This window comes from Filicampus tigris, chromosome 10 (genome assembly GCF_054856515.1).
Source record: "Filicampus tigris isolate MCC_2025a chromosome 10, RoL_Ftig_1.0, whole genome shotgun sequence".
In the NCBI taxonomy this organism is placed as follows: Eukaryota; Metazoa; Chordata; class Actinopteri; order Syngnathiformes; family Syngnathidae; genus Filicampus; species Filicampus tigris.
In genome coordinates this window covers 22,119,323-22,141,609 of record NC_141226.1, presented here as the reverse complement: position 1 = coordinate 22,141,609, position 22,287 = coordinate 22,119,323, and the positions used below count along the sequence as shown (strand labels likewise).

General features: G+C 43.1%; 2 protein-coding genes and 1 long non-coding RNA gene across 5 annotated transcripts; 2 read left to right on the top strand and 1 right to left on the bottom strand.

Moving 5' to 3' along the window:
- The first annotated feature begins 629 nt into the window (after positions 1 to 629).
- Positions 630 to 22,083, top strand: gpt (glutamic--pyruvic transaminase). Of its 3 annotated transcripts, none has more exons than XM_086043648.1 (12): positions 630 to 875; positions 4,887 to 5,073; positions 10,398 to 10,487; positions 11,387 to 11,495; positions 12,574 to 12,707; positions 13,078 to 13,321; positions 14,266 to 14,345; positions 14,424 to 14,560; positions 15,573 to 15,747; positions 15,872 to 16,027; positions 19,044 to 19,156; positions 21,583 to 22,083. In XM_086043648.1, exons 1-12 carry the CDS (start codon positions 808 to 810, stop codon positions 21,671 to 21,673), a joined length of 1,584 nt encoding a protein of 527 aa, XP_085899774.1. In that variant the 5' UTR covers positions 630 to 807; the 3' UTR covers positions 21,674 to 22,083. The 3 variants fall into 3 exon arrangements, with proteins under 3 accessions (XP_085899774.1, XP_085899775.1, XP_085899773.1); XM_086043649.1 differs by lacking the exon at positions 630 to 875 and adding an exon at positions 4,312 to 4,412; XM_086043647.1 differs by lacking the exon at positions 630 to 875 and having other exon boundaries at positions 4,494 to 5,073.
- On the top strand, positions 889 to 3,804 carry fuz (fuzzy planar cell polarity protein). Its single transcript, XM_086043652.1, has one exon. The coding sequence runs from the start codon at positions 1,777 to 1,779 to the stop codon at positions 3,091 to 3,093; it is 1,317 nt and encodes a 438-aa protein (XP_085899778.1). The 5' UTR covers positions 889 to 1,776; the 3' UTR covers positions 3,094 to 3,804.
- LOC147141345 (uncharacterized) lies at positions 8,569 to 11,508 on the bottom strand. The gene is made up of 4 exons (XR_015088448.1): positions 11,346 to 11,508; positions 10,641 to 10,755; positions 10,364 to 10,516; positions 8,569 to 8,705 (listed from the first exon to the last, which is right to left on the bottom strand). It is a non-coding gene; the product is annotated as an uncharacterized LOC147141345 (long non-coding RNA).
- Positions 22,084 to 22,287: the final 204 nt, after the last annotated feature.

Genomic DNA, 22,287 nt, shown 5'->3' with positions numbered 1-22,287 from the left:
TCAAATGCGTGTTGACTGGTCATGTATTAATTCGGCAAAATGTTTTTGTTGTAATATTTTTGGCCCTCATGTAGCATAGTATAACAAAAAGCCAATACATCTTTACTACATTGTCATTCAAAATATATTTTTTTAATATTGACAAAGACCATACAGTATTGGAAACGTTTTCTTAAGCGTGCCAGGAAAATGAAGAATATAAGAACTAGTGAGAAAATACATTACATGATTTTGTTACTTTTCCCAGTCCATAATCAAGTAGCATATTCAATTGGTGTAATAATTATATTGCATTGGTACACAATTTGTTCCATCCCCAGAAATCAGCGGAATCACGTGATTGGCACATCTCGCGTGAACAAAGCTGACCGGCGTTCGGCGGTCACTTTTTAAAATCAACCTTCCGCTGCTGTATCGATTTACAAAAACATATAGCAAAAGTTTGTTCGATGAAGATTCTTAAATAATTTGATAACTATGTTATTTAGTTTATTTTATGTTTAATCATGTCTTTGTTTCGGTAAATTAGTTGACCTATGTATTCACACTCTCGCCAGATGATGGCGCAGACACATCAATCAACCGCCTGAAGAACAAGTATTAGTAGTAGAAGAATAATTAGTAGACGAAGAAGACAGCTACTATCACGGCCGTGGATGACAAACAAGAATAAAAAAACAGGAACACATTAAAACACACACGCACCCTGGAGCGTTTACCGAAGTGCGGTCTGCCGACTGTCGTGTGCCGAAAGGCGGCAGCGTGACAACGAGTGTACCGCTAAAGGCTGCTTTCGGACCTGCCACAATGAAACGCTCCCCGCCGACGCCGGTCGAAGAAATGAATCATGGGACCGCGTTGCTGTGGAAACGACGGTAACCCGTTTCCTTCACCCAGCATGTTCGTTCCCCTTGGCTAAAAGCTCCTAGTGGAGAGAAAATAAAAGTCCACATTTGCTGCATGATAGTCGTAGTTTGATGTCTGTAAATAGTTTGATGGTAGTAGCATCTGATGCTAACAGCTCATCCGCCAATAAGTAGCGAGCAAGCATGCTAGCTGCAGCTACTGTGCTATTTAGCCCCCAAATGACATGATCAAACAGAGCATGATGAAGGGCTGGGCGATATGGTCTTGAAAGAAAATGTTATTTATCACAAAAATCCGTTTTCCCCAAGAGTGTCATTTTTCGCTTTTTTAAAAAAAAGAAGCCCTTTAGAGATGCTAAAAAGGCTCCTGCGTGCATTCATGTTTTTAATAGAAGTTGAGCACGTCAAATAGCGACAAAGGATACATATTTTGTTTGTTTAAATTTCATTATTAAATTTAATTATTTCATTAGTATTTTTTCTTTCAAACATATCATGAATATTTAGTTTGAAACGTAAAAAATAGGTGGGGATTATGAGTATGTAAATTTGCGGACCTCTGCTAGATTTTTCCATCACACTGCTGTGTCAGGTTTTTTGTGGCAATTAACAAAAAAATACAAACACGTTTATAAAACTGTATTATCATTTCAAACTTATCTTACAACACCACCTTTAAAATTGGAACTGGAATACTCTAGGCGAGACTTTTATCTCCTATGACACGACTGTATGTATTACTTCCCTATTAGACTGCATTTGAATGCCATCTTGGGACTTCTTACAGCAGTCGATAATATGCACAAGAACAGCGGGTTTTTCAGCAAATAGGTGAATTCGCAAATCGTGAGCTGCAAATGTGTGTGGAATTACTGTAATTGATCAAAACTACGAATCGCCCAGCCCTAGCATGATGTTCCAGGAGGGGTCCATACAGCTTGTGTGCCTCACAGCCAGCAGTGGGGTTCCCCTATTCACAAGGGGGGCCTCCAGGCAGCTCCCTTTCTCAATCATTGGCTCCCTGAATGGCGTTCACATGTTCGGAAGTGGACAAGGGGTGGTGTTGTCCAGCTGTGAGACTGAGGGCGGCGGGAGAGTGGTGTGGCGAGTCTTCGAGGACAGCGTGATGCTCATCGCCGTGAGCGCGAGTCAGCGGGCGGGCCAGGGTGCGGACAGCAGCAAAGGGGAGCGCCTGCGTCTTCAGCGCCTTTTGGAGAACGTGTGGAGCTGCATTGTGATGGTGCTGGGCCAGGACGAGCTGGTCAACGCCAGGAACTTGGAGCGGCTGAAGAGGGACCTGCGCTCTTGCTTCAGCCTCGTGGACGAGCTGCTGGAGGAGCGGCGCCCGGGCGTCCTGGGCCACCTGACGCACTGCGCCGACTGTCTGCTGCCCCCGCAGCCGGCCGCCCTCCAGGAGGCCGTGCAGGGCTTCGCCAAAGCCGCGGACAGCGAGTTCGGCTGCCTCTTGATCCACGGGCGCGTGGCCGCCGCCACGGAGATGTGGTGGCGCCTGGCCCCTCAGGAAATAGTCCTGCTCTCGGCTTTAATGCGAGGCCTTTCAGACTCGGGCGCCGCCTCCTGCGACTACCCGGTGTTCCTCCCTCAGGGCAGCCCCACCGTGGCCCACCGCCTCCTCCGCTTCCAGCTGCTCCCCGGCGCCGACGTGTGTGTGCTCTGCGGCCCCACGCCCTCCCTGCACGGCGCCGAAAGCACCCTGGTGGGCCGCTTCTGGTCGCCCCTGGTGAACACCCTGAGAGACTGCCTCGCCGTGGGAGAACGCTGCCTTCCCGCATCCGTCACCTTACGGCCCGACATCCTGGCCTTCCTCCTCATCAACCGCGAGAACCACCGCGCCGTCTCCTGCGCGCTCGCCCCCTCGCCCGCCCGGCCCCCGGGCGACCCGCCCTCGCCCTCCGAGGCTCGCTGCTGGGAGCTCCTGAAGCTCTTCTACATTTTCTGCATGACGCGCTACTTCAAGCAGGAGGAAGCGGAGGCCGCCGCCGAGGAGGGGGGCGGCGCCCACCAAGGGAACACCGAGGACTTTGTTCGTGGATTCTCCCACCAGCCGCTGAAGTGCTATTTGGTCACAGATGAGTGTAAGAGTTTTGCGCTGCAGACGCCGCAACATCAACTCTTCCTGCTCACACCACTGACGGCGCCGACATTTGCCCTGAACACCATCGCCGCACAAACACTCTCAAGTATTACTGCTGCTACCGGTTTCTAACGACCTTTTTTCTGACCTCCACCAAGGCTTAAAAGTCCTAACTTAATTCAGTACCTTTATTACCCCCCCTTCAGTACCTGTATTACCCCCTTTTACGCTATCACTGTTCTTGTATCGAAAGCAATTGTCGCCATCCCACAAGTATTTTATACGGCATACCAGGTGCCGGTGCTGACGGATAAATTCAAGATCCGCTGTTACGGCTCTAAAGCGACAGTTTTATTCAGATCTCTGTTGAGAAGGCTAAAGGCAACTGAATTTTCTCATTGGGTGGCAAAAAAATCCTGAATTAGAATGGTAAGAAAAATGGAAAGAGGGTCCATGCCACATCCCTCTAATAATTTCTGTGGAAATTGGTTCATTAGAAACAATTAAACAAAAAAAAAACATACCGTCTTAACAACTGTTGTTTTTACTTTATTCTTCACTCGTGTGGAGCATACAAACTACTTCCTGTTTGAAGTCACACACAAATCACTCAGAGTGTTCTAGTCGCTTGAAAAAAGACAAAAAGTAAAACGGTGTTTTTTTTGTTTTTTTTTCTTCTCATACCAAAATCGTGACCACATTTGACTCAGTGGTCGCAATCTAATGGGATACGATGCAAAGATGATAATGGTTAGAGATATTCATCTAACAATTGTTAGTAAGGTGGAAAGATCTATTTGAATGACCTGTATATGATAACAATGTGAAGATATTATGATTAAAAATGTAATTTAAAATGTCCTTGGTTTTTTTCATATATATATATATCTATATATATGTGATTTTATTTTAATATGTATACATTGATTATACAATTAATATACAATTATATATTATTATCAAGAATCCTTGGTGCCCTTGAAAAGGGACTTATATAAATGTATTAACACGATTTAATTTACTTTGGATGTAATATAGTTAACATTATTATGGGGGCTAAAGTTGTGAAAGCATTTATGATCTCATTTTTTAAAATGCTTTTTAAATCGGATTGCGTTCACAGTCCATAAACACTGTCAGTTTCCCTCCCTGACGTTATGCATCTTAAACTATGAGAAATTTGCTGACCCAAAATTAGTAAAACCCACAATTTATTGCCAAAACAACATAATAGATGTGCATTAACTGCAACAAAGCAGCACTGTCTGAATAAAAGGGGGTGCGTCCAAAATAGGAGGAGCATCCCTCCCTGCTTATTTTGCATGAGAGGGGGAAAAAAAACCTCATTCACTGTCTCCTTCGTGATGCGTTTACTGTCAATCTGTCTCTGTGAAATACATGCAACTTCGTCACTACGTCAGGGTCCAAAACTTGAGGCAGAACCGAACCTGGTGCGTTGGATGGCAGCTTAGAAGGGGAGGGATAACACACACAAAAGGGGGAGGGATACCCGTTTCTTGTAAGCATTGCCATGTGTGCAGAGTTCAGTCCAAACCCCCCCTCTTTTTCCAAAAAGAAAAAAAAAATCCACACACAGTTGATGCTTGGGAATATCTTGGGTCTATTTTTTTGGACCACCATTTTATTTTTGAGGAGGTTTGGACTTACACCCCGATCAAAGTTCAAAGAGACTCTCGTTCTAGGTGGCGGCGACACTTGCTCAGCTTATCGTTGAACTTCTCTCGAGTTAACTCCACTAAAACTTATCAGGAGAACATGGCAGCGGCGAGGATAGGGAGGCTGTCACCCGGCAAAGTCGCCCGCCTCAGTTTGACTCGAAACCGGGGTGAAGCGTTAGCCGTTAACGGTGGCTGTGGTGGTGTGCCCGCGGTGCCTTCACTGACCTCTCCCCTTGTGTCCGCCAGAGCCATGGCCGGCCTGAGTGCCACGCTTTGCGGGCTGCCTAAGGAGAGCGTGGCCGAGAACGGAGCCTCGCCGCGGGGCAAGGTGCTGACCATCGACACCATGAACCCCACCGTGAAGATGGTGGAGTATGCCGTGCGGGGGCCCATCGTGCAGCGGGCGGTGGAGCTGGAGAAGGAGCTCTCCGAGGTGGGTCACTTTATAATCCTTAAATTGGCTTTAATCCTTTTTTTTTCTTTTTTTCTGGCTAAAGAAAGTATGTGTATGTAAATTAATGTATGTATGTATGTATATATGTATGTATATATATATATATACATATATGTATGTATATATATATATGTGTATATATATATATATACATATATGTATGTATATATATATGTATGTGTATATATATATATATATATACATATATGTATGTATATATATGTATGTATATATATATATATACATATATGTATGTATATATATATATACATATATGTATGTATATATATATATATATATATATACATGTGTATATATATATATATATTTATGTGTGTATATATATATATATATATATATATATATCAATATATATATATATTGACACCGTCACAGCTACTGCTACTTGGCAGCTGCTTGTTGCTTGGCGGCTGTTGCTGTTGGTTATGCACATCTGGCGTCACCCTGTAAATGGTTGAACCTTTTGGCGCTATTGATGAAAACTGTTTTCCTCTCGCCTTCGCCTCTTTTTCACTTCACTGGGATATGATATGTATATATAAAAGGATAAAAAGGAATAGCATTTTTGATTACTTGACTGCTAATATCAGGAACAACATTAGCTGTTTAGATACAAATGCAACAATTATTCAAAGCGTAGATTAGGGGGAAAATTTCCCCTAGGTGTGGGGGTGGCCATAGAGTGACAAAAGGGGTGGTTGTGGCCACCCTTGGACACCATTTAGCTCCCCCCCCGAGGAGGGGTGTTCCGATCAGGGCTTTATGCTGCTGAATCCGATGCGATCGCTCTTGTGTGTGATATACCGATACCGATCACATGGATAATGTGCAAATGAAAATAATAACCAGTGTGCATCATGCATGTTGAGCCCTCCCAAAGGGGTATTAACTGGTAAATGTAATGTATGCTATTCTCCAGTATATGTTATTTTTCATTGGATCTTATTCATTTGTGCTGACCTACCTGAAGTGTCCTATGCTTACATAACTTTTACAATAATGTGACACCCTTGTGAAGAATAGCAGCCATTTGCTCATGTGCCACCCGAGCTCCATGATGATCTTGTGTTATCACCGGGGTGAAAATGGACGAGGTATATTTACTTTCTCCTGCTAAAAGCCTTCTCGCGTATGTCATTGCCACTTCAAAAATACCCCCGATGACGACTCGGCAGGTTATCACTTGGACGCTTTCACCCATGTCCTCTTGGCAAAGTCCATCTGTTGGTTAATCATTGAGGTTTTATGCTAACAGGACACTTCATAATCCGTCCAACTACTGATTTGGACACCGTGTCGCAGTTTTCCCCTTGTGGAGAAATAGCAAGATGGCAAGCGATTGCACCTGTTGCCTGTCGTTATCATATAAGTCCTTGCTGAGTGGGAAAGCTGTCAAATTATCAACCTCTTTTGTGAAATAGCCCGGTGTACAAGTGGTTAGTACATCTGCCTCGCAGTTCTGAGTTTGAATCTCAGCTCTGGCTTTGCGTGGGCTCTCTCCAGGTTCTCCAGCTTCTTCCTACATTAAAAAACACCCGTGTTAGTTCATTGAGCCCTCCGTGTTGTCCATAGGTGTTAGTGTGAAAGCTTGTCTTGCTATATGTGCCCTGCGATTGGCTGGTGACTTGCTCAGGGTGCACGCCGCCTCTCGCCCCAAAAAGTCAGCCGCCATAGGCTCCAGCTCATCCGCGATCAGGGCAAGTGCGATAGAAAATGGAAGGATAGATGTAGTGTCACCTCACCACTTGATTGCTTTAGTTGTGAGCGCGTCCCCATTTTACTCTCGCGATCTGGTTAAAGCGACCCTCTTGACGCTACAAAGTGCAGTCTGCTGTGAAAATATCCTTGTGTATCCTCCCGGTGAGTGGCCAACCATCCCGCGGGGACAGCTGTGACCGTTGAACCAGCAGGCAACCTCTTCTTTCAAACCCCATAAAAGTCTTCTAAGTTTTTCGATGTGTAATTTCAGTTGCAAATGGGGGAAAAAAAAAAAGTATATGTTTGAGATTTGAGTTGGGCTGTACGATTGAACATTGCCATCACACTGTACGGTTATATATATATACATATATATTTTTTAAGAAATAAATACCAATTTAAGCAAAAGGCTAAAGAATATTTTAAGAGGGCTCCTAAAATAGGCGCCACTGCATGTAGCTATTATTTATTAGTGTTTAAGATCAGTGATTTCCAACCAGTGCGCTGTGACAGTTACCTCATGTCCAGGGGCGGAGCCAGAACGTGGCTAATGGGTGGGTCTGGAAAAATCAGGGCGGGCCTGAATATTTCTCTCACTGAGCACAATTCTATCCCGACACATCGTATATTCAAATAAAACGACACACTGAATAATATGAAGTTCAGATCGTCCTTAGACAAACACGATAGAGTCATTCTTAATATGAAATCAAATAAAAAACACAACGAAACACAAATTCAAAAATAATTTAATAATTTACTAAAAATTTAAAAGTATCTTTTTTTTTTTTTTTCATGCATCTCACTGGGTGGACTTTGTCAATGTGGGTGGGCCTGTGCACACCCAGGCCCACCCATGGCTCCGCCCCTGCTCATGTCCCTTCATTGGTCTGAAAATGATTTCTTCACTACAACTGTGTCTTCTTTTTTTTTTTATATCTATTTAGGTCAACAATATATAATGACTGGCTCTTAAATGCTCTCTCATGTGAAGTTTGTGTCTTGGCTCAATAAAGGTTGGGAAGCACTAGCTAATTGATCATTAATAATGCTCTCGGTCGTGTTCAAATTCATTTGGATTAAGCTACTTGGCTTCAACCAAGTCTTTTAATGTACCACTTAATTAATCGTTAACTTTGTCAACATTGTCAATCACGGAAATTTAGTTCAGTGCCCACCAGTGTCAACATGAAGGCTGTGAAAAAGCTCATTTGAAAACACAAAGCCCACGTTTTGTCCACATCACTGTTTATCTTCGTCAACCTTGTTTATCAAACCAGGAAACAATTCTTGCTGCCACCGGTTGGCAAGCATCCCACGAAAGGCTCGGCGCACATGCACTTTGTACATTGCTGCCTTTGTTTTGTCCTCATGGCCACGCAAGCTGATAATCAACACAGACACAGACACACACACACACACACAAGAGTTTTCTTGTCCGTCATCCCACGCGTTCTGAGTCCAATGAAGGCACGCTGACCCTTTCAAAAGACGCCTTTCTGCACATTCACTAACATTAGCCAAAGTGTTCCACCGATGTAAGCGTCCACCTATTGAGAACAGAAGACTGCAACCAAGTGCACCTGTAACCTTGCTGCCTAAAAGAGTTGCACTTACACAAAAAAAAATGGGACAAAACAAGCAAGTTAGTTTCAAAATTTGTGGTTTTACTTACAGTAGTCAGTCTTGGGGCTGATTTTTGTTGAGTGGCCGCAAGCAACCAAAGGCTCACATAACGTCTGAAACGGGTTGTTTGACAAATCGAAAGTAATACACACAAAATGAGTCCATTAATATTTCTACTATTTTTTTTTCTTTTCTTCTTGTAGGCTAATATTTGGCAATGACACATATAGTGTCGTCCCGACCACTCTGCTGCCTTAACGGGTTGCCTGAAAAATACATAAATACAAAAGTAAACATGTTATTAGCTCTACAATTTTTGTAACTTGTATTTTTAGGCTATAACTATTGCCTCTTGGATACTTTATTGACTTATTCATAATTCACCATAATTTACCAACAACAAATAGTAGGCAGAACATTCTTAACACTGTCATGTTGCCTCGGGATCTGCTACATTTGGAGATGAGGCATTTTGATTGGTAAAGGCCACGTTGGAATAGAATTTGTTTCAAAAATGTTGAACTACCCATTAAATATATTGGATAAAGGAATTCCACTGTCATCATGTTGGTCCACCATTCCACTGTCAAGTAAATAGTTTGTACAACTGACTTATCGGCGATAAAGGATAGCAAGCGACCCAGCGTGGGGTGACTTTGGGGTGTGATGCACTCCGGCAAACTGGATTGGCCCAGAATCTTTTTTTTCCTCTGACCAACGAGGCGGCAACAGACTCACATTTGCTCCGTTTAATTGGACAAACAGGCTGTTTTGATTCCAGGGGAATGTTGAATGTGAAAGTCCTCCTCCTCTGCTAGTGTGCGGGCGTCCTTGTTTGCTCGTACTGCACATGTGTCAGTTGATGTTGCTTTTAAGTCCCTCCTGGCTCGCGGCTGCTCGAGCCGACTACACAAACTGTACATCACAGCGCCGGAAAACAGACCTCTTTATGTTTATGGATGCCATAAAGCCTGCCCCCTCCGCTCTCTTACCGTCACTTAGGAGGTTAAAGCATGTCTGTGTAATGTGTGTTTATGTGTCGTCATAGTTTACGACATCAGGTAGGTTGAACAACCTTTAAAGCGGAAGTCAACGCGAGAATATGTTCTATGCAAGGCCACTAGTTGAAACAGGGCATTCTGATAAATATTGCGTTTGTGGAATAAGTGTTAAGCCACTCGTTTTTAGCCATCTGCGGGGGCGGCCATTTTGTCTTCTGTCGACCGAAAATGACATCACAGCTGCTCACGACGGCCAATCACGGCTCAGATTCAGAAAACAGGGCGGCCGTGATTGGTCGTCGTGAGTAGTTGTGATGTCATTTTCAGTCGACAGAAGAGAAAATGGCCGCCCCCGGAGAGGGCTAAAAACGAGTGCATTTTGCTGCTTAACTATATATACCACAAACGCCAAATTAATCAGAATGCCGTGTTTTAACTAATGGGCTTGCTGGGAACATATTCTTGAAAAAAATATGTTTGTGCTGACGTCCACTTTAAATGGTTCATATTTGAGTCAAAGCGGCAAACTAACAAACAGCCAATTTAATGAATCCCAGCATGTTTTTTTCCCCACTGGTATGCAATCCGCTGCGTTGCTCTCGGCCTCCATTGTTTTATGGGCCACAATCTGTTAGCATTTAAATTTGAGTTCTGTCCCAGTGCTGGAATTGAACAACAAATTGTCAGACGAAAGGCATCTCGGCCAATCCGACGTTGGCCAACTGTGACCGGCGCTTTCCTCCTTATGGTTAGAAAAATCCAACCGGAAAGCTATTGGCCAGGGGCGGATTATAAAAAAACATAAACAATGCTCTATCAGCTATATTCTTTGCTCAAGAACGTGAGGGTTAACACGGATTGGTGTATCTAGGCCTAAGCTCAAAAAGATGTCAGACACAAAAGAAAAGCTTGACTTGACTGACCTCAATAGTATTTGTTTGTGTTTTTCTCACGCAGGGGAGGAAGAAGCCCTTCCAGGAGGTCATCAAAGCCAACATTGGTGATGCGCACGCCATGGGCCAGCAGCCAATCACCTTCTTTCGACAGGTTAGCTCCTCCCTTCTTGACCATAATACCTTCAAGTGGAGTATTACCTTTTTTTTTTTCATTTTACATAATTTAAAACAGCCCACAGGTGTCTTAGTGACACATTTTTGACATGCTTGGGTCGACAATTACTGAGTAGCATACTTTACACACCTTAGTACTTGCCTTGTTGAAATCAGTCTGTTTCTTCACATGCGAGTGAGTGATACACGGCTTGGCCGATGGCGACGACAGCTTTCGTCATTCCTTGTGGAAACAACGAGTGGCCCTAAAAAACAATGTTTTACAGCGCACTTACTTACTGTATCAATCAATCAATCACATTTTATTTACATAGCACTTTTCATACATAAAAATGCAACTCAAAGCCCCCGGTCACCCGGAACCAAGGAGCCCCCGCGATGACGGCCCCCGCGGGAAGGGCAGCCAAACCCCCCCGATGCGTGAGGGAACACCGGAGCTAAAAGCTAACAACAACAGAGAACAACAAAACTCAAAAACAAAACAGTAGTATAGTCTAAGAACTCAAATCAGTAAGATAAGATAAGAAGAATCCTCAAAAGAAAAGAAAAACTACTTAAAATGAGTTGAAAGGCAAACTAAAAAGGTGTGTCTTGAGCTTCCTCTTAAAAATATCAACAGTCTCTGCGGACCTGACGTCCTCTGGCAGGCTATTCCTGTACTGCAATGCCATTGCATGTGGGGAAAGGGGAGCCACAGGCGCCGTTGCACTTTTCACTTTCAATGCCGGAAGAACAGACTGAAACACACTCACGCGGGAGCTGCTGTTGACCACAGCTCACACCCAGACACTCACACGCACACCCGCCAATGTCGCCGCATAAAAGGAGGCCCCACCTCGTAAAGTCTCATATCCATGCCTCTGTGTGTTTTTGAAGGTGCTGGCGCTGTGCTCCTACCCCGAGCTGCTCAACGACAGCGCGTTCCCGGAGGACGCAAAGAGTCGAGCGCGCCGCATCCTGCAGTCCTGCGGTGGCAACAGTATGGGTGCGTTGCGGTGGTCGTGTTTCTTCCAGCGTGAACAACAGCTTTTATTTTCTTCTACGTCTTCTTTTATGTACATGGCAGACGTTTACGCCCCTTGCGCTCCTCCTCCGTTTGTTGTCAGGGCGACTTGTAGCGGGGACTTTGGCAGAAAGTGTGGGCAAGCGATAGCATGGGGGTTATTTTTATGGCCCAGAGGAACTTTTGACCCGGCTCACTTTGCATGTCTTAAATTAAATAGAAAAAAAACTCGGAGCAGCTGCTATTAAAAGCCCCTTACTCCTAACCCACAAATGCTCATCGTGTATAATCCTAAACGTTTGTCATCCTATATGTATTATTCGTTTATTTAGTATGGACGAGTGGAATTGATATAATCAGGATTTGAGCAAATCAATAATTGACTAGTCAATTGACTAGTCAAACCACAATTACTTTGCATGTATTTGTTTGGTAAGTGAATCTGATTTTTTTTTTTTTTTTTTTTTTTTCATTTCTCGTAATGTAAACAATCTGTATTGTCTATCACATTTCTATCAAATATGTTTAGAAAATAAATTGTTGTTATATTAATTTGTAAAAATAAAAATTCATGAGTCTAATGGCCCTTGATGGGAAAAATGTGCCCACCCTTGCTGAGTTATATAATTAATGAATAACTTAAAATAAATATAAATGATCTTGGATACCTATAATAACAAAATTGGCACACTGTAGTGGAGGGGAGACCTCTGCCAAGGTTGAACAATCTTAATTTGGATCAGAACCAGATTTGACTAGTTCCTAGATCCCAGAATTCTGCACATACGTATAGAAATGACGGAAAATATTATAAAATGCTGGAAAGTATTGTGAATGCAAACAAATATGGGGGGGGGGGGAATCCTATTTCGTAAAATTTAATGGAATCCTTGGTGGAGGTAACAACAGACATCCACACAGAGACAAATTCAGCAAGTAAACCGTATCATATTGAGAGGCCTTTAAGACATTTTTGGGCCTAATGATGAGAATTATTAACAACCTGGCACTGCTCTCACTTGGCTGTAACTGCTTTCGTTGTCTGTTTTCTATTCTTCAGGTTCTTACAGTGCCAGTCAAGGCATCGACTCCGTGCGGCAGGACGTGGCCCGCTACGTCCAGCAAAGGGACGGCGGCGTGCACTGCGACCCGGACAACATTTACCTCACCACGGGGGCCAGCGACGGCATTGTGGTAATTTAAAAAAATATATTTTTCAAAAAAATATATTTTTTCAATTCCCTCCATTGCACAAACAAAACAAAAAAAACTTAAGCTACATTCAGTGACTACTTGATGAGTTCACCTTCCTGAAGTGGCTGGCTAGTTGTACTAGCACGCTTACACCACCAGAGGTCACTAATGAATCACGCTTTCAAGCTTGGCGTTTTACTGTAAATCAGGGATGGATTTAAAGTTTTTGATTGACAATGAAAAGAGAATCAGCTTGTTTTTTCTTTTTTTGGAAAGTACAACATCAATAGTCTTGTTCAGGCCATTTGAATGGCGTTTGAGGAAAGTGTCAAAAAGCCAATCCCAATGGTAGCCTTGTGCTTGTCTTTAGACGATGCTCAAGCTGCTGGTATGCGGCGAGGGCGCGGCCCGCACCGGCGTCATGATCTCCATCCCGCAGTACCCTCTGTACTCGGCGGCGCTGGCCGAGCTGGGCGCCGTGCAGATCAACTACTACCTCAACGAGGAGGCGTGCTGGAGCATGGACATCAGCGAGCTGCAGCGGGCTCTGGACGAGGCGCGGGGCCACTGCAACCCCCGAGCCCTGTGCATCATCAATCCCGGGAACCCCACCGGTAAAGGCCCTCTTTAATGTGCGTTTTTTTTTTTTTTTTGCGTCCAAACGTTATTCCTAGGGTGATTGGAACCCCAAAACATTCGGCTGAATCTTTGGAATTTCTCTCACCGAGAGCTCACCAGTTAAGTGTTAGGCTGTCGTGATGACAGCTAAGGCGGTCTCCGTGGCAACTGAGTAAACTCACTCTAGAGAAAGACCGTCTTCGTTTGGTTTGTCAGATCCTGCTGCACATTCTCCGTTGGCCGCTTCAGAGCGCACCGGAGAGGCTCTAAATCCGGAGGCTCTATTTTCGTTCCTGGCGCAAGTCGGGAGCAAAGTGCAGTCTAACTGTGCACAAGGGTGGAGTTTTCTTTCTTTTGGTATTTTCGTACGGGTGTTTAGTGGGTGAACGTCCTAAGATTCAACAAGAGTAATAACTACATCCATGTAGTAGGGCTGTGCAATTAATCGAAATTCAATTCCAATTACGATTGTTACACAAATTGGCATAATCACCAAAAAATATTATTAATATGCATTTATGTTGGTTATAAATGCATTGGAAATCATGCTTGAATTGATACATTTGCACCTTTTTTTTAATTTTTATTTTATACCTCATATAATACCTCATTTTATAATTTTTGTTTGCTCCAAAAAAAACTTGCATAATTATAGTGTTTCAAAGACATTTATTTCTCTTTATATTTTTTACATTTTTCTTGTTTGGTACCCCCTAAAAATAATTTTAATAATCGTGATTTACCAAAATAATCGTGATTAATATTTTTTTCACAATCGAGCAGCCCTACCATATAGTGTTTTGTTCTTTTTTTTTTTTTGTTCTTTTTTTTTTTTTTTTTGAGCAACCTTTGTATCGTTTAACCCCAACATTGAGAAGCGCCACTAGATGGCTGCAAAGCAACACAAGCGCGCAGCTCATCGACCCTTCTCCGCCCGCAGGCCAGGTTCAGAGCAGAAAGTGCATCGAAGACGTCATCCGATTCGCCGCCAAGGAGCGTCTGTTCCTCATGGCCGACGAGGTAACCGCTCGGCGACCTTCCGCGCTCGCCAACAAACGCGGGCAAAGGCTCCTTGTCATACCGCCATCTACTCTGCAGGTGTACCAGGATAACGTGTACGCCGATGGCTGCCAGTTCCACTCGTTCAAGAAGGTTCTCTTTGAGATGGGGCCCGAGTACTCCAACACGGTGGAGCTGGCCTCCTTCCACTCCACCTCCAAATGTTACATGGGAGAGTAAGTGAGGACTGTGACGAGGGAAATGCAAACACCCCTCGAAACAATAGAAGCATTTTCACTCACGGCGGCGGTAGTTTGTAAGCTACACCGTGTGTATGTGGCGCATCACCTTGTGGTCACCCTGAGGCTTTGACCTCACACGCCCACGTCACACCCGTGGCGGGAGGGGGGGGGATTTCTTCATTTTAGTGGCTTCACATGATAGTCTCTCCAGGGGCGGAGCTATGTGGTGACCAGGGATGGAGGAAGATTTTTGATACTTTTTTTTTTTTCACATGGCTGCGGTATTATTAGATCCCTTTCCCTTAGGCAAGGCAAGGCAGTTTTATTTATATCGCGCATTTCATACACAAGCAAGTCTGATACTTTTCATTTACGTGAACTTCATATTTCAAAAGCAAATTGTACTATTTTATCATTGGATCGGGATGCAGACTCGGAAAAAAAAAAGAAGCGTGTTTCGTTAAGGACGTCTCATGGCATTGAAGAGAAGTCGTTCGCGGTTTCATGAAATGAAATACGCACAAATACCAACACAACGCAACACAACGTTTAGAATTGGGAAGCGATTTTCACCTCATTGTGCTTTTCGGATCTGCTTTGAATAAATGAGTCATTGATTGCACTATGCCAAATGATGTCGGCCATCACTGACAACTGACCACTCTTATTGGCTGTCAGCCAGCGAATCAGCGCATGGGACAGAAGTAGACTATGGGAAAGCCGGCCTTTAAAGTGGTTCTGGATGCTCGCCCAGCCTTACCGATCAAGTCATGCGCACAGGAACTGTGTGTATGCGCAGTTTGCAAGTTAGCCCCGGTGCGACATAACAGTTGGCCAGCGGTGCAGAATGGCTCGCTCACGGGCACGCTTTCAACAATAAGCCGATAGCAAAAGACTTGAAAATGTCCCAAATTCACAAATAAGCTTCTGTCGCTATCCTAGTCTCGATTGTGATGAGTCCAATCTCAACACTTCTCACTTTGCATTTCATGTGTTTTCCTCGCAGGTGCGGCTTCCGCGGCGGCTACATGGAGATCATCAACATGGACGACGACGTGAAGGCCCAATTGACCAAGCTGGTGTCGGTGCGCCTGTGCCCGCCCGTTCCCGGACAGGCGCTGATGGACCTGGTGGTCAACCCGCCGCAACCCGGAGAGCCGTCGTATGAGAAATTCATGAAGGTACAATAAAATCGCAGAGAGGAGATGAATCCGTTGTTTACGGACGTTTCTGTGAGTGCTTTTTTTTTTTTTTTTTTTTTTTTTTTGTTCTTGATTTTTTATTATTTTTTTCCTTTCCATTCAGGAGCGCACAGCTACCCTGAGTGCCTTAGCAGACAAGGCCAGACTGACAGAGGAGGTGCTTAACACCGTGCCTGGCATCAGCTGCAATCCTGTGCAGGGTGCCATGTACTCCTTCCCTCGTATTAGCATTCCAGAGAAGGCCGTCAAAGAAGCCGCAGTACGTATTCCCCTGTAAAGACGAAAAGTATTCGGGCTTACAATGTGTTTTGCCCATCGGGTAAAGAAATGAATTGTTGCCATCGTTAAACCTTTATGAACTGTGCATGCAGTTTTTCATGTAACATCCATCCATTTTCTGTAGCGCTTGTCCTTATTAGGGTGAGCCGGGTGCCGATTACAGTTGAATTTTGGTGAGCGGCAGTATACAGCCTGGGCACAAGTACATCATTTAAAAGCATTTACAAACTAAAGACTTAAAGAGGGGGAGTCAACCAAAACATGGTTTTTTTTTCAAGAATATGTTCCCAGCAGGCCCACTAGTTGAAACACGGCTTTCAGATTCATTTTGCGTTTGTGGAATATAAATTACGCAGCAAAATGCACTCATTTTTAGCCGTCTCTGGAGGCGGCCATTTTGTCTTCTGTCGACTGAAAATGACATGACAACTGCTCACAACGACCAATCACGGCTGACCTGTTTTGTGAATCCGAGCCGTTACAAAATGGCCGCCCCCTGAGATGGCTAAAAACGGCTGGATTAACTCTTATACCACAAACGCAATATTTATCAGAATGCCTTGCCTCAACTAGTGGGCTTGCATAGAACATATTCTTGAAAAAAATATGTTTGGGTTGACTTCCACTATTGCGTTTGTGGAATAAGAGTTAATCCACTCGTTTTTAGCCCTCTCAGGGGGTAGCCATTTTGTCACTTATGTCGACTGAAAATGACATCACAACTAGTCAGGGCTCAGGTAACGACCACTCACGGCTGAACTGTTTTCTGAAGCTGAGTCGTGATCGGTCATTACCTGAGCCCAGAGTGGTTGTGATGTCATTTTCAGTCGACTGAAATGACAAAATGGCCGCCGCCAGAGATGGCTAAAAAGGGGTGGATTTTGCTGCTTGAGCTCCGAGGAAGGCTGCAGTGACAGCCGAAACTGTCAAGACGGTAAGAGAGCTTTCTCTAAACTAAAATAAGAAAATCATTGTCGGAAAAAAAAGAAACCTAAAACCAAGCTCGACAAAAGATTTACTTGGTGGTTTACTATGACCCATGATGGGTGGACATGCGCTTCTGACAAACAATTTAAAGTCACCTACCCATAATACTTCCCCTTTAAAGCGTAAGTCAACCCAAACATTTTTTTTTTTTCACGGCGGACCTGTTTTCTGAATCTGAGCCGTGGTTGGTCGTTGTGAGCAGTTGTGATGTCATTTTCAGTCGACAGAAGTGACAAAATGGCCGCCCCCAGAGATGTCTAAAAACCAGTGCATTTTGCTGCTCAACTTATATTCCACAAACGCAAAATGAATCAGAATGCCGCGTTTCAACCAGTGGGCCTGCTGGGAACATATTCTTGAAAAAAATGCTAACTTTTACAAAGCCTTCGTTAAATCCGTTTGTACTCTGTCACAACACAACTGTTAAATAAGCTTTCTATGGCGGTACAGTTGCAAAGAGAAAGAATGTGATTAGCTTCCCGCTTGAAAAGGTCAGCTGACCCGTCGATTGATCCTCGTTAACTTCCCTTGGCGTCATCGGGTATCCAAGCGCCGCAATCGCTTGGCGTTGGCAGTCCGAGCGAGCGAGCGAGCGGCCATGCCACGGGACATAGTTAAATCGAGCGGCCGTCCTCGTGCATTGCGCGTCGGCTCAGAGCGGAATCTATTGGTTTCATTGAAACCGAGCATGTGATGTCGCCGCTTGAAGTCTCTGAAGGCTGCTCTGCTTTCGAGCGACCCTGGACGGAGGAAAGTGTGCTGTTCTCCGAATGGAGACTGAACGACAATCGCGAATAACGCTCAAGAGCTTTTCAGTCTTAATTAATTCATTCATTCACAAGCTGGTTAAAAACAAGCTTTTTTTTTTTTTTGGGGGCCCACCTCACTTCTGAATGTTTAATCCAAACCCTTGTTAATGTGTGTAAGAAGATAAAGGTGCATCCAGGACTCCAAAAAAATACCCCAACACGACGACTAGAGTGGCACTCAGTGAACTCAAATCTCTGCCAAAGGCCAAACGATCCCAATACTAAATGGTAACAAAACTGAAGCGCCCGCATTGTAAAGCAGTTTTATTGCTTAGGGAAAAGGTTTTGGGGACGCTAAAGGACTTCTGGAGAATCATGACATCTTGAAAAAAAATAAAGGAAAATTAGCATTGGAGGTCGTGAGGGTGGATATACGTATCATGTGGGACGAGGAGAAAGCGCCACAAAATGCCATTGGATACTAAAAGGATTAGAAGTGCAATGATTAATCGACAAGGAATTGATTATCAAGTGAATCGATTATTATTTTTGATAATCCATGAATCGCTTAGGTTTTTGTTTTTTTTTAATTTAGAATTGTCCAAATGCTTGTAAATTTATCTTGTCAACAGTAAATATCACCCATCCAATTTCTGTAGTCACCCATGAACGGGACCGATTATCTTTGTGTTGACTCAAAATTAAACATTTGCTTTTCATTTGGAAAACAACCATCAATGTTTTTGTTCCAAACCAAACCAATAACCGAATCATCATCAATTCATGTTTGTGCAGTTTCTTCACTGTCAATTTCAAATGGTTTTTGAAGGGATGGAAATGGAAACCTGTTTTTTTTTTTATCCGATTCATCGATTATTAAAATAATTACTAGTTGCCGCCCTAAAAATGATTTACAACTTACCATCCATTCGTCCCTGAAAACACTCATTTGCCATTTTTGTGCTCAGCCCTAAACCCGGTCTGATTTAACAATATTGCTTTGGCACCATTTTGTGGCATCTTGCTGCCAATTATGTTGAAGTGAGTTGACGATTCGCAGCAGTGCTTGCTCCCTATCTGCTGCTATTACAGCACAATAAACCCAGAAATTGTCAGATGTTAGTTTTTTTTTTATTCATGGTGTAATCTATTATTAATCCTATTATACTATACAACCTCTTCTACTCTTGGTGATTTAATTTTTGTATCACACAGTAAGATGGAAAGTGCTGTTGTGACAAATGTCTTCTTGTTTTTAAGGGAAAAGGCCAACAACCTGACATGTTCTACTGCATGAGACTGCTGGAGGAGACGGGCATCTGCCTTGTTCCCGGCAGCGGATTTGGGCAGAAGGACGGGACATACCACTTCAGGTAAGAAAACCTACTAAAGCGGATTACACATACAGTACACACCGATAATCGGTCGCGCCAACTTGGAGTCATTTTCATCCTTTGCAATCAAAGTGAGCAAAGGCTTGATTGTCGGATGGCGATTATCCTGGTGTGGGGTGTGTTAAGAGTGATTTCTTTCTTTTTTACGTAGCTAACAGTTAGCCTAGCTTCCGTTGTTTCATCTTTTACAGCTACTAGTTCTTCTTAGCGTTTTCGGAAAGTTTTTTTCATTTATTTTTTTGAACAACTATTTTATCATTGACATTTATTTATGTTTTTTTATATTTTTAAAGTGGAAGTCAACCCAAACTTTTTTTTTCAAGAATATCTTCTATGCAGGCCCACTAGTCTTTAACACGACATATTGCGTTTGTGGAGTATGAGAAATCCACCCGTTTTTAGCTAGCTAGCTATCATTTTGTCAGCTCTGTCGACTGAAGATGACATCGAAGTTGCTCAGGCTTAGATAATGACCAATCATGGCTCAGCTTCAGAAAACAGGTGAGCCGTGATTGGTCATGATCTGAGCCTTGAGCAACTTGGATGACATCTTCAGTCGACATAAGTGACAAAATGGCTGCCCCCTGAGATGGCTAAACGTGGGTGCATTTTGCTGCTTAAATGATATTCCACAAACGCAATATTAATCAGACTGGCGTATTTCAACTAGTGGGCCTGCATAGAACATATTCTGGAGAAAAATATGTTTGAGTTGACTTCCCTTTTCAGCAGCAAAATCCACCCATTTTCAGCCGTTTGAGGGGGCGGCCATTTTGTCACCTCTGTCGACTGAAAACGACACCACACTTGCTCAGAGCTCAGGTAACGATCAATCATGGCTTAGCTTCATAAAACAGGTGAGCTGTGATTAGTCGTTACCTGAGCCCTGAGCAACTGTGATGTCGTTTTCAGTCAACGGAAGTGGCAAAATGGCCGCCCCCAGAGATGGCTAGAAGCGGGTAATTAACTCTCGTTCCACAAACGCAGTATTTATCAGAATGCCTTGTTTCAGCTATCGGGCCTGTATAGAACATATTCTTGAAAAAAAATATGTCTGGGTTAGCTTCCCTGTAAGATGGTAAAAATCGCTATGTTGTCCCCGTAAATGAACTTTTTTTCCGAAAGGCATCTTAATTAATTCCTCTATGTATTTGAGCCCAGAGTGTCTAATTGACTCTGCAGTAGGTGGATCAATAGTTTTTGTATCCGCCGCTACAAAATTAGGAGGAGAAGCTTTTTGCTTTATCGTCGCTATTGAACCACTTCTCTTAACGGTGATCCTTCAAAGTCGGGGGAAATCTTTAAACGCTCCGCTGCCGAAGACGCATGGCTTGACTTAACAACTTGGTCCTCTTGCTCACTGACAGGCTTCCTATGGACGCTAAAAGGCGGCGGCTCGGGTTGCTCAAGGGCTTGATATTCTAATTATCTCGTGTACGCGTTATACGGAAAAGTAAAATACAACGGAAGCGGTACCGTACGTGAAAAGCAAAAAAATGATTTCCCAAAAGTTTAAGCGGGCTGTATGCCTTGCTACAAGCTTCATTCTATGACCATTTAAAAGTTCCTTTTATGAAAGCGCGCAAAGAAGTTAGCCACTGTGTAGTTAAACTAAAGTAAATTGAAACTATAGTGGGACACCTTTCCAGTCTCCCAATAAAAACTACCCCAAAAAATTGTACTGTTGTTTCTGAATTAGGAAATAACACCCTATAATATTGTACTTTATCAAAACATACAGTAATGACATAATCAAACAGAAAACAAAGAATTAAACCGTTTTTGCCTGTTTTGCTTCAATTCAATGGAAATTGCGTCACTCCCGGTGCGCCTGCCTGTTTCACGACTGACTCACCAGAAATATTAGTCCTTTTTCGCTAATGATAAAGAATATATGCCTGTGAGTATTGTGATATTGTCTGTCTATGTGTGTTGCGCCACTGCTTGTGTTGAAATGTCCATTGCTTAGACGGTTATAACACCGCCACAAAGATGCTATTAGTTAGCCTCTCATGCGTTTTGTTTGCATTAAGCGAAATGAATTGTCACAAGGCAAAAAGCTATATGCTTGTTTTTTTTTTTTAAAGTAATTTTTTAGTATAAAAGATGTCTCTTTGTTTGATGTTTAATTTGACATTAAACTTCAACTGAGTGGTGTAAAACAGCTTAGACTCTTTCTTTATATAATAGTTCTCTCTTTTCCAAACGGCTGCCTGTTGTAAAGTGTAAGTCTGCTGTCGCCACTCGTCTCTCAAGACAAATCTGTATTTGGATTTTTTTTTATTTTTATTGTTTTTATTGAATTGCTGGCGGCCTTCTGTCATGAAGTCACCCCGAAAAAATGTGAAAAGTATGTAAAGTGTGTTATCAACATGCCTTTTAAAACTTTTCTTCTTCTTGTACAGGATGACCATCTTGCCTCCCGCCGACAAGCTGAAGATCCTCCTGAGCAAAGTCAAGGAGTTCCACCAGAGGTTCACCAAGCAGTACTCCTAAGTCCCCTCCCTTTCTCACACACACAAGAGTGTTTGAAGAACTTTTGCCAAAATCCAGATCTTACTTTTTTTTTTTTTCTTTTTTTTTAAGTGCCTTCACGTTGACTCTTCTTTCGATCTCACTTCCTTCTTTCACGTGGACGTTTGCGGGCGTCCAAACAAGGGCACTTAAAAACTAAGTTTGCGTCAAAATTGTAGTATAGCGTGGATGGTGAGTATGGAAGAATACGTGCCAAGGTTGTTGTTGTTTTTTTTGTTTTTGTTTTTAAAAAAAAAAAAAAAAAGTTAGAAATGAATGCTGCTTAAAGAAACAAACCATGAAGTATTCATTGGTGCCCGCCTGTATATGACTGGGGAAATACGCAGAAAGTCCAATTTGCATGACCAAAATAAATGTCATTCTCCAGCCTATGCGTGCCTTTTTTAATGTATTTGAGGAGCAATTATAATATGTCAAAAGGGTCATTTTCCCCTAGCTGTGCACAATAAAGAAAGCATGTGCAGCACTGACAACATGGAATAAGCTATTCATACATTAATCAACCTTATATGCAAAGCTGGTCTGTTTCCTAAGTCTCACTCGGGGTAAAAACAGTTTCAATGTTTTTTTATTTT